The 9,035-nt window shown below is 66.3% G+C and overlaps 3 protein-coding genes across 5 annotated transcripts in view; 1 reads left to right on the top strand and 2 right to left on the bottom strand.

Annotated features, from left to right (window-relative positions):
- Positions 1-374: 374 nt before the first annotated feature.
- Positions 375-3,019, top strand: REC114 (REC114 meiotic recombination protein). 2 transcript variants are annotated; one of them, XM_060175698.1, is made up of 6 exons: positions 375-698; positions 763-880; positions 1,785-1,928; positions 2,146-2,310; positions 2,476-2,547; positions 2,793-3,019. In XM_060175698.1, exons 4-6 carry the CDS (start codon positions 2,158-2,160, stop codon positions 2,964-2,966), a joined length of 399 nt encoding a protein of 132 aa, XP_060031681.1. In that variant the 5' UTR covers positions 375-698; positions 763-880; positions 1,785-1,928; positions 2,146-2,157; the 3' UTR covers positions 2,967-3,019. The 2 variants fall into 2 exon arrangements, with proteins under 2 accessions (XP_060031681.1, XP_060031682.1); XM_060175699.1 differs by lacking the exons at positions 375-698; positions 763-880 and adding an exon at positions 979-1,009.
- The window catches only part of NPTN (neuroplastin), a 37,483-nt gene continuing 31,458 nt past the window's right edge, over positions 3,011-9,035 (bottom strand). For both annotated transcript variants that reach the window (XM_060175666.1, XM_060175668.1), the window contains 3 exons: positions 4,314-4,335; positions 3,914-3,985; positions 3,011-3,720 (listed from right to left, as the gene is read on the bottom strand). In XM_060175666.1, coding sequence (XP_060031649.1) covers positions 3,925-3,985; positions 4,314-4,335 — 83 coding nt within the window. In that variant the 3' untranslated portion in view covers positions 3,011-3,720; positions 3,914-3,924. The remainder of the gene's footprint in view (positions 3,721-3,913; positions 3,986-4,313; positions 4,336-9,035) is intronic.
- On the bottom strand, positions 4,313-8,192 carry LOC132533519 (uncharacterized). The gene is made up of 2 exons (XM_060175683.1): positions 6,846-8,192; positions 4,313-5,704 (listed from the first exon to the last, which is right to left on the bottom strand). The coding sequence occupies exon 1, from the start codon at positions 8,144-8,146 to the stop codon at positions 7,196-7,198; it is 951 nt and encodes a 316-aa protein (XP_060031666.1). The 5' UTR covers positions 8,147-8,192; the 3' UTR covers positions 4,313-5,704; positions 6,846-7,195.

Below are 9,035 nucleotides of genomic sequence, written 5' to 3'. Positions count from 1 at the left end.
GGGAGAGACAGCTGCAGCCCTGCTCCACCACTCGTGAAGCTTCCCCCCTGCAGGTGGGGACCAGAGGCTCGAACCCAGGTCCTTGCTCGTGGTGACGTGTGCTCTCCTGGGTGTGTGCCACCGCCCCCCCCTTGGTGTTAGCGTGAGCGCCGCGCTTTGAGTTTAGTCGCGGTGGGCAGAGGTGTGAGCCCGCCGCGGTCTGTCTCAGCAGGCGTGTCCCGGGCGTGTCCCTGCGGTGTGGACGGGACCCCACCCAGCTCGCCGCGTCCACGGCAGGGGCCTGCAGGACTCGGGGACCCCGCTGCCGAGGCTGCTGGCACCATGGAGCGCAGGCCCGAGTCCCCAGGCCCCCGCCGGCACGGGGTCCCCTGGGTGGTGGGCGGCGTGTGTGGCACGTGGAGGAGACTGCTACTCCTTGGGGCCTCTCCAGACTGTCTGGAAAACCGTCTGTTCGTGCCCTCGGCCACTTGGGGTCCCACAGGGCTCGGCTGCTCTGGACTGCAATCCCGGCAGACCTGGGGACCCCACACGCTGTCAGCTGGGGGACGCCCACCTTGTGGTGGTATGCCTGGTGCCACCGTGGCTCAGGTGACAGACGCTGTGACTGTGCTGACGCTGTTTGTGCTGACTCTATGGCTGACCCTATGTGGTCACCCTGGTTGAGGTGACGCTGTGGCTGAGGTGACAATGCAGATGAGGTGATGTGACTGAGGGGTGCTTTGGCTGAGGTGATGCTGTGGCTGAGGGAACAATGCAGATGAGGTGTCACTGTGGCTAAGGTGATGAAAGACACTGTGACTGAGGAGTGCTGTAGCTGAGGTGTCACTGTGGCTGAGGTGACAATGTGGATGAGGTGACACTGGCTGAGGTGACAATGTGGGTGACATTGTGGCTGAGGGGTGCTGTAGCTGAGGTGACAGTGTGGCTGAGGTGTCACTGTGGCTGAGGTGACACTGGCTGAGGGGTGTTGGGGCTGAGGTGACACTGGCTGAGGGGTGCTGTGGCTGAGGTGACACTGAGGGGTGCTGGGGCTGAGGTGACACTGAGGGGTGCTGGGGCTGAGGTGACACTGGCTGAGGGGTGCTATGGCTGAGGTGACACTAAGGGTTGCTGTGGCTAAAGTGACATTGTGGCTGAGAATTGCTGTGGCTGAAGTGACAATGCAGATGAGGTGACTGTGGCTGAGATGACACTGGCTGAGGGGTGCTGTGTCAGGGTTCTGTCTGTCTGTTGATGGGCTCAGAAGCGATGGCAGCTGCCCCTTGCCCTTGAGGTGACCTGTCCCCCAAATGACCAACTGGTCCTCCCTCTTGTGTTCTCTGGGGACAGGGTTTCTGCACTCCCACCCCAGCAATCGGGTGGGACAGAGATGGCACTGAGGAGGCCGCCTGCTTGAGCAGGAGTGCTGTAGGGGCTGTTCCCGAGGCACAACAGCTCCTCCTGGCCGGCTGAGGCACATGCTCCCATCAGCCCGAGCCGGGGTGCCGCAGATGGCGCGCTCTCCTGAGGGCCAGGCGTGGACGGTCGGAGGCCGGCGCTGGCGGTGCCGTGTGGGCACTGCCCTTGCTGCCTTCTGCCCGCCGCCCTCTCCTTGTCCCCGCTGAGAGGAGTCCCAGACTCAGCACCTCACTCACAGGCCGGCCCGCCCACCCTAGGGAGCCACCCCAAGGAGAGGCCTTGCAGGTGGGGGGACGACAGTGTGTGGGTCCTTAAAGGTGGGGACATGGCACGTGGGTCCCTGGGGGTGCGTGCTGAGCCTGGTACCCACTCGCCCTGTGCACCAGGTCACAGCTCAGGCAGCCGCCCCCCCCACCTGATTCCCACCTGAGCCTCCCCCGTTTCAGGAGGGCTTCTCACTGGTGGGGAGCACACGCTGGCTGAAGATCGCGCAGCGGGGGGACTGCCTGCTCTTCGGGAGCACCGTCAAGGTAGGGGCTCCGTGGGGGCGGGGTACCGTCAGGGGGGGGCTCCGTGGGGGCGGGCACCGTCAGGGTGGGGGCTCCCGTGGGGGGCGCTGGCTCGTGCGGCAGCTCTGGGCATCCAGAACCAGGTCCTGTCAGGTTCTGGTCCGGCCGTGGGCGGGTCTCCGTGGCCAAGCAGCCCCGGGGACAGGTGGGGACCCCGGCCGGCACTTGTGTCCCTCAGGACCGAAGCCGCATGTTCCGGGTGCAGTTCAGCAGGGGCCCCGGGGTGTCGGCGCTGGGCCAGTGCAGCAGCTGTGTGCGGAGCCTGGAGGAGTTCACGGCCGTGCAGGGGTGCGGCGAGGGGGCGCCCGGGGGGGCCTGCACTCTCAGCCCCCCACCGGCCCGGGTAAGTGGTCTCCGCATCTGCCGGCTGCTTTTCCCAGAGCCGCTGACAGCGCCAGGCCTCGTGGAGCCTGGACACCCCCCTCCAGGGCCCCCCACCACCCGGGGGGGTCTCCCTCTCCCCCAGAGGCCCCTCACGCGCAGGCCCCCCTCACCCGTCTCCTCGCAGCCACCCCGGGGCCTAGAGCAGCAGGCTGATGCGGAGACCTGGCCAAGGACCTCAGTGACCGGGCTGGCGCAGGTAGGCCACCCCCGGCTCCTTGTCGGACGCAGAGGTGCCCCCCGGGGCGGGTCTCGCAGGAGCCATGCCCCCACCACTGACGGTCAGCAGCTGCCCGGGAGCAGCCTGGGAACCAGCGTTTGGGGCCCGGAGCCGGCTGAACCGGTCCTGTCGGGTGCTTGGCGGGCACCAGGGACCCAGGGCACCCGGCCTGCACCGCTGCACCAGCGGGACCCCTACAGGACGGGACCCTCTGCCTCCCTCAGGCCCTGCTGGCGGCGGAGGAGCTGCCGCTGCCCTGTGAGCGCTCGGCCTGGGCCTCCGGGGAGCTGGGCCCCTTCCTGCGCCTCTGCCTGCTGGACCAGAACTTCCCGGCCTTCGTGGAGGAGGTGGAGCGGGAGCTCCGGGCACTGGTGGGCGGTGGCGGGCGTCCTGCTTGAGGACACGCCCGGTGGAGCGCACAGACACCAGAATAAACAGCGGGTTCCGAGCACCTCCTGTCAATGTTTTATTTTTAAAAACAGGTGAGTCCGCGCTCTGTGCGTGGCAGCACGTCAGCGGTCACGACACGGGGGCATGCATTAGGGCCACGCGCGCAGGGGCGGCAGCGGCGGGCGGGTGGTGGGCGGTGGCTGGGCTCGGAGCCCCGTGCCACGACACCCCGGGCCTCAGAGACCACAGGGACGTGTGTCTGCCTCTGCCGGGCACGGTGGGGGCCGACGGTGTGGAGGGTCTCAGCGGCAACCCGGTCAGGGGGCCAGGCGGGCGAGCACAGACCCCGCGGCACCGTCCGCCAGCGCGTACGGGACGAGGGTCAGCAGCTTAGGAGTCAAACAGGCATTGAGTTTAGTTTGGATTTCTCCCACCCCCGAAAATATAAATACATCTGTATATATTTATATACTGTATACTCTGTAGGCTGAGCTGCACTTCACAAAAGTTGCGCTAGGTGGCAGCAGTGCATCTTAGCGGTGCCAGTTGAACAGCTGCAGGAAGTGGGAGAGGCGCATGCATGGAGGTCCCCTCACTCCCACTGACGCGGGTGGCCATGTCCGGGAAGGGGGGGCGCCGCGTGCGCGGGCCCTGCGGGTCGCCCTGCGGAGGGGCTAGGGCATGCTGAGTCACTGGGTGCCGCTCCCGGCGTGCGGGGCCACGCAGACACTGGCGGGCTGCCACAGCTGGGGGCCCAGACACCTGTGGGGAAGGGTTAGGGCTGCGTGAGGCTGGGGACGCGGATCTCCCTGTCTCTGCCCGCGGCTGCTGGGGGGCACCGAGGGGAGGCCTGCTGTCAGCACAGGCCCGGACAGGCGGGTGGGTGGACGTGTCCGGCAGCCCTGGCCACAGCAGTGGAGGGAGCCACCCTGGAGCCCGCGGTGGCCGTACTCACGTGGGGCGGGACTAGTTGGTGTTTCTCTGACGCAGGGCTTTGTCTTTGTGGTTGTTGGTGGAGTTGGTTTTCCTTTGGGGAATGATGGAGCGACAAGTGTTACAGTTGGTCGGCGGCCTCTACGTGGGGGAGGCTCCCACCACTCCCTCCCGGAACACACGCGGACAGAGCCATAGCTCCCAGCAAGCTGGAGGCTGTGGCTGCCCCTGAGTCCAAGCACAGCACAGGCAGCGTCTCCTTAAGTGGGGCGGAGACCAGGGCTGGAGAGCAGCCACCCAGCCCACCGCCCACGGTAGTGCAGGCCGGCTGGGGTGTCCATGTGACACACGGGGCGTGCCCACCCCCACGCACACCCACGTTCTCAGTCCCCCGGGTGCAGCCCCCCCCAGCATGTACTCACATGGGCCCAGCTGGCTCATCGTCTGCCCAGGTGAGCATGTGGGGGGAGAGAGAGAGAGACGTGAGAGTAGCCACGGGCTTGCAGCTGCTTCACGCACACACAGGCCATGCCGTCAGAGGTGCGCCATGAGTGACTGCCGGCCCCCAGGCTGGATGGCGGATGCTGCCCAATGGGTTAACACCCTGGATGCCGCTCGGGGAAGGACGCACAGGCCAGGTCGCCAACACGTCCTGTCCCCGAGGCCCAGTGGCTCACTCGTGATGAGAAGACAGACCAACGACTGGCTTGTGGAATCCTGCTGCCCACTTCCCGGCCCGTGTGCAGGCTCCTGGATGCTGCCTTCACGCCTCTCTGTGACCTTGGGGAGACTTTGGTCTGGGGGTGGGCGGGGGGGGGTAGGGGGCTAGCCGCTGCATCTGCATGGCAGGTGCCCTCTAGAGCATCTCTGGGTGCAGACACAGCCCTCACTGCCCTGGCCACGGGCAGACCAGAAGTGACAAACAGCAGGTCAGCTCCGTGGCCCCCCTGCTCATAGTCGTGACTCCTGTCTACACGAGGCGGGGACGGGGACGGCGCAGGCCCCTAGGCAGGGCGCACGCAGACACACGGCTTTTCTTAAAAATCTGCAAGGGGACGGAGCCGCCAAGGGCCCCAGAGGCTCTTCCTGTTCGTTCCCAGGCCGAGGCTTCCGGGAAAGCTCCCAGCAGGATTCCACAAGGCTGGTGTGCATGGAGCATCATGGAGTCCCAGTCCCAGTGCCACCTGCAGCCGTGTGTCAGGAGGAATGTCCCCCCTGGACACTGCCCCCCCCCGGCCCCTCCAGGCAGCGCAGAGGCCAAGCGCCGCCAGCACAGTGACGGGGGAGACTTGGCAAGAAGAGAACTGACCACAGACCACGACTGCTCAGCCACACAGCAGTGCCCTCGGGAGCCCACTCTAACCACGGTGACGGCCACACAGGGACAGAGGAGACACGCAGACCAGGACGCCCGGACAGGGGCCGACACACTTCCCTGAGGCTCGTGGCGAGGGCAGAGGCCCCTCGGGACGGCGGCAGAACACACACAGACGCGCTGGCCCGCGGCAGAGACACGCGGCCCCAGACGCCACGGGCTCCTCCCCCATGGGGACAGGGGTAGGGGCGCCCGCCAGGGTGGGGGCACAGCCATGCTCGGCTCCTCTTGCTGGAGGGACGGGGGAGCGTGGCTGGGCGGCCGCCATGTCTGCGTCTGGGAGCGAGGCTGTCTCTCCTCCGGGGACATCTCTCCCCAAGCCCAGGCCCACGCTCACAAGGACAGAGAAGACACCCGTCCCTCACTGTCCTGCACAGGACCCACCTGCAAGCCTGTACCCGTCAAGGTCAGACAGAAACAGCTGGGTCCCCATGGGGACTCGGGAGGGAGGGGACAGAGAAAGGGACAAAATCAAAGAAAATGACCAAACAGCAAACTGAAACCCAAATTAGTCGTGACGTGGATGACAGACTTGGTGTTAGCGTCATGAGCTGTGCGTGGGGAGAAGCCAGCCAAAGTCCAGAGCATGCAGACCCCACTTACCACCACGAGGAGGGTGTGGCGCCACGGGGAGAGAAGAGAAGGCACAGTGACCGACAAGCACCAGAGCCCACGGCCTGCGGGGCGAGGCCCCTGCCAGGTGGGGGCAGCCGTGCCCACCCCAAGGTGGCAGACGTCGAGATCACAATGGCCGGAAAGTCAAAGGCTCTCCACTGGCCTCTGGCCGGGCCCCACACTGCCCCCAGCTGGCCTGCGCGCCTGGTCACAAGGTCACAGCAAGCGGGGGCCCGAGTCCGCGCGAGAACATGGCTTCCCATCCGCCTACACTGCGCGCCCGCCAGCTGAAGACGGTGGGTGCGTGTCTCAACTCCTGACGGGCCTGTTGCCCGGCTTCATCTGCGGCCATCTGCTCTGACTGCCCAGCAGGCCCTGGGCCTTTAGCTAAACTCTGGGGCCAGTGGGGGCACCCTGCCTGAGCATTTGTCACCACAGCCAGGGGCCCCGGTTTGAGCCCCCAGGCCCCACCTGCAGGGGACAGGCTTCACAAGCAGTGCAGCGAAGCCGCAGGTGTCGTACATCTTCCGCTTCCCTCTCCGTTTCTGTCTCTATTCGAGAAGTGAAATATTAAGTAAATAAACACACATCTAAAACCCTGGGTGACTGGAAGCTGCTGAAAGACCCACAAACCTCTCCTCTCTGCCTCCAGAGGCTTGAAGCAAGTGCCCCTGACCTGGCTGGAAGCGCCAGGAGACGTCAGAGCCAGAGACGAGACCTGACAGGTGAGGTCAGCGCCCGCCCCACCCCACAGAAAGGTGCCTGCACACAGGTGAGGGGTGGGCAGAGGGAGGGAGGTGGAAGGGGCGCTGGGGACAGGGGGCAACAGCTTCAGAACACTCATCGAGAACAGCAGGCGTCTGAGGGCCGTGCAGGACAGAGGGGCCGAGGGGCTGTGGGCTGGGAGGGCCGGGAGGTGGCATGCGCTCAGGGAATGCTGGGTAAGGAGTCCCCCTGAACAAACCAGGAGTGGCGACACTGCCTGCATCACGAGCACGGTCAGAGAAGCCGGGGCCCTGCCTGACCAGCTTCTGGGGGGACTAGTCACTGTTGAGAGGCGGCTTAAAAGATGGGTTCCCTGCAGGACGCAGAAGACCCACTGGCCAGAAGGCCACCAACACGTCTTACAGCACCCAGGGGACACCATGGAGGGTGGGCAGGGCTGTGGGGTCTCTCCTCTCTCAGCACCAGGCACAGCACCCAGGGGACACCATGGAGGGTGAGCAGGGCTGTGGGGTCTCTCCTCTCTTAGCACCCTGCACAGCACCCAGGGAGCCCATGGAGGGTGGGCAGGGCTGTGGGGTCTCTCCTCTCTCAGCACCAGGCACAGCACCCAGGGAGCCCCATGGAGGGTGGGCAGGGCTGTGGGGTCTCTCCTCTCTCAGCACCCTGCACAGCACCCAGGGAGCCCATGGAGGGTGGGCAGGGCTGTGGGGTCTCTCCTCTCTCAGCACCAGGCACAGCACCCAGGGAGCCCATGGAGGGTGGGCAGGGCTGTGGGGTCTCTCCTCTCTCAGCACCCTGCACAGCACCCAGGGAGCCCATGGAGGGTGGGCAGGACTGTGGGGTCTCTCCTCTCTCAGCACCAGGCACAGCACCCAGGGAGCCCATGGAGGGTGGGCAGGGCTGTGGGGTGTCTCCTCTCTCAGCACCCTGCACAGCACCCAGGGAGCCCATGGAGGGTGGGCAGGGCTGTGGGGTCTCTCCTCTCTCAGCACCCTGCACAGCACCCAGGGAGCCCATGGAGGGTGGGCAGGGCTGTGGGTCTCTCCTCAGCACCAGGCACAGCACCCAGGGAGCCCATGGAGGGTGGGCAGGGCTGTGGGGTGTCTCCTCTCTCAGCACCCTGCACAGCACCCAGGGAGCCCATGGAGGGTGGGCAGGGCTGTGGGTCTCTCCTCTCTCAGCACCAGGCACAGCACCCAGGGAGCCCATGGAGGGTGGGCAGGGCTGTGGGGTGTCTCCTCTCTCAGCACCCTGCACAGCACCCAGGGAGCCCATGGAGGGTGGGCAGGGCTGTGGGGTGTCTCCTCTCTCAGCACCCTGCACAGCACCCAGGAAGCCCATGGAGGGTGGGCAGGGCTGTGGGGTGTCTCCTCTCTCAGCACCCTGCACAGCACCCAGGGAGCCCATGGAGGGTGGGCAGGGCTGTGGGGTCTCTCCTCTCTCAGCACCCTGCACAGCACCCAGGGAGCCCATGGAGGGTGGGCAGGGCTGTGGGGTGTCTCCTCTCTCAGCACCCTGCACAGCACCCAGGGAGCCCATGGAGGGTGGGCAGGACTGTGGGGTCTCTCCTCTCTCAGCACCAGGCACAGCACCCAGGGAGCCCATGGAGGGTGGGCAGGGCTGTGGGGTGTCTCCTCTCTCAGCACCCTGCACAGCACCCAGGGAGCCCATGGAGGGTGGGCAGGGCTGTGGGGTCTCTCCTCTCTCAGCACCCTGCACAGCACCCAGGGAGCCCATGGAGGGTGGGCAGGGCTGTGGGTCTCTCCTCAGCACCAGGCACAGCACCCAGGGAGCCCATGGAGGGTGGGCAGGGCTGTGGGGTGTCTCCTCTCTCAGCACCCTGCACAGCACCCAGGGAGCCCATGGAGGGTGGGCAGGGCTGTGGGTCTCTCCTCTCTCAGCACCAGGCACAGCACCCAGGGAGCCCATGGAGGGTGGGCAGGGCTGTGGGGTGTCTCCTCTCTCAGCACCCTGCACAGCACCCAGGGAGCCCATGGAGGGTGGGCAGGGCTGTGGGGTGTCTCCTCTCTCAGCACCCTGCACAGCACCCAGGAAGCCCATGGAGGGTGGGCAGGGCTGTGGGGTGTCTCCTCTCTCAGCACCCTGCACAGCACCCAGGGAGCCCATGGAGGGTGGGCAGGGCTGTGGGGTCTCTCCTCTCTCAGCACCCTGCACAGCACCCAGGGAGCCCATGGAGGGTGGGCAGGGCTGTGGGGTGTCTCCTCTCTCAGCACCCTGCACAGCACCCAGGGAGCCCATGGAGGGTGGGCAGGGCTGTGGGGTCTCTCCTCTCTCAGCACCAAGCACAGCACCCAGGGAGCCCATGGATTGGGGGGTCATCTGCCCATGCAGGATGGGACACGCCCCTCCCATCTGGTCTAACAGAGAGAGAGAGACCTCAGCTACAGGAGGGCCTGGGGCTGAGAGC

This window comes from Erinaceus europaeus, chromosome 16, assembly GCF_950295315.1.
Source record: "Erinaceus europaeus chromosome 16, mEriEur2.1, whole genome shotgun sequence".
Taxonomy (NCBI): domain Eukaryota; kingdom Metazoa; phylum Chordata; class Mammalia; order Eulipotyphla; family Erinaceidae; genus Erinaceus; species Erinaceus europaeus.
This window is presented reverse-complemented; position numbering and strand designations above follow the sequence as displayed.

Excerpts from the sequence above, each read along its gene's own strand:
- REC114 (XM_060175698.1), top strand. The coding sequence starts at position 2,158 with ATGTTCCGGGTGCAGTTCAGCAGGGGCCCCGGGGTGTCGGCGCTGGGC. Across the intron at positions 2,311-2,475 it reads TCAGCCCCCCACCGGCCCGG|CCACCCCGGGGCCTAGAGCA; the intron begins GTAAGTGGTCTC and ends GTCTCCTCGCAG. Across the intron at positions 2,548-2,792 it reads CAGTGACCGGGCTGGCGCAG|GCCCTGCTGGCGGCGGAGGA; the intron begins GTAGGCCACCCC and ends TGCCTCCCTCAG.
- LOC132533519 (XM_060175683.1), bottom strand. The coding sequence starts at position 8,146 with ATGGGCTCCCTGGGTGCTGTGCAGGGTGCTGAGAGAGGAGACACCCCA.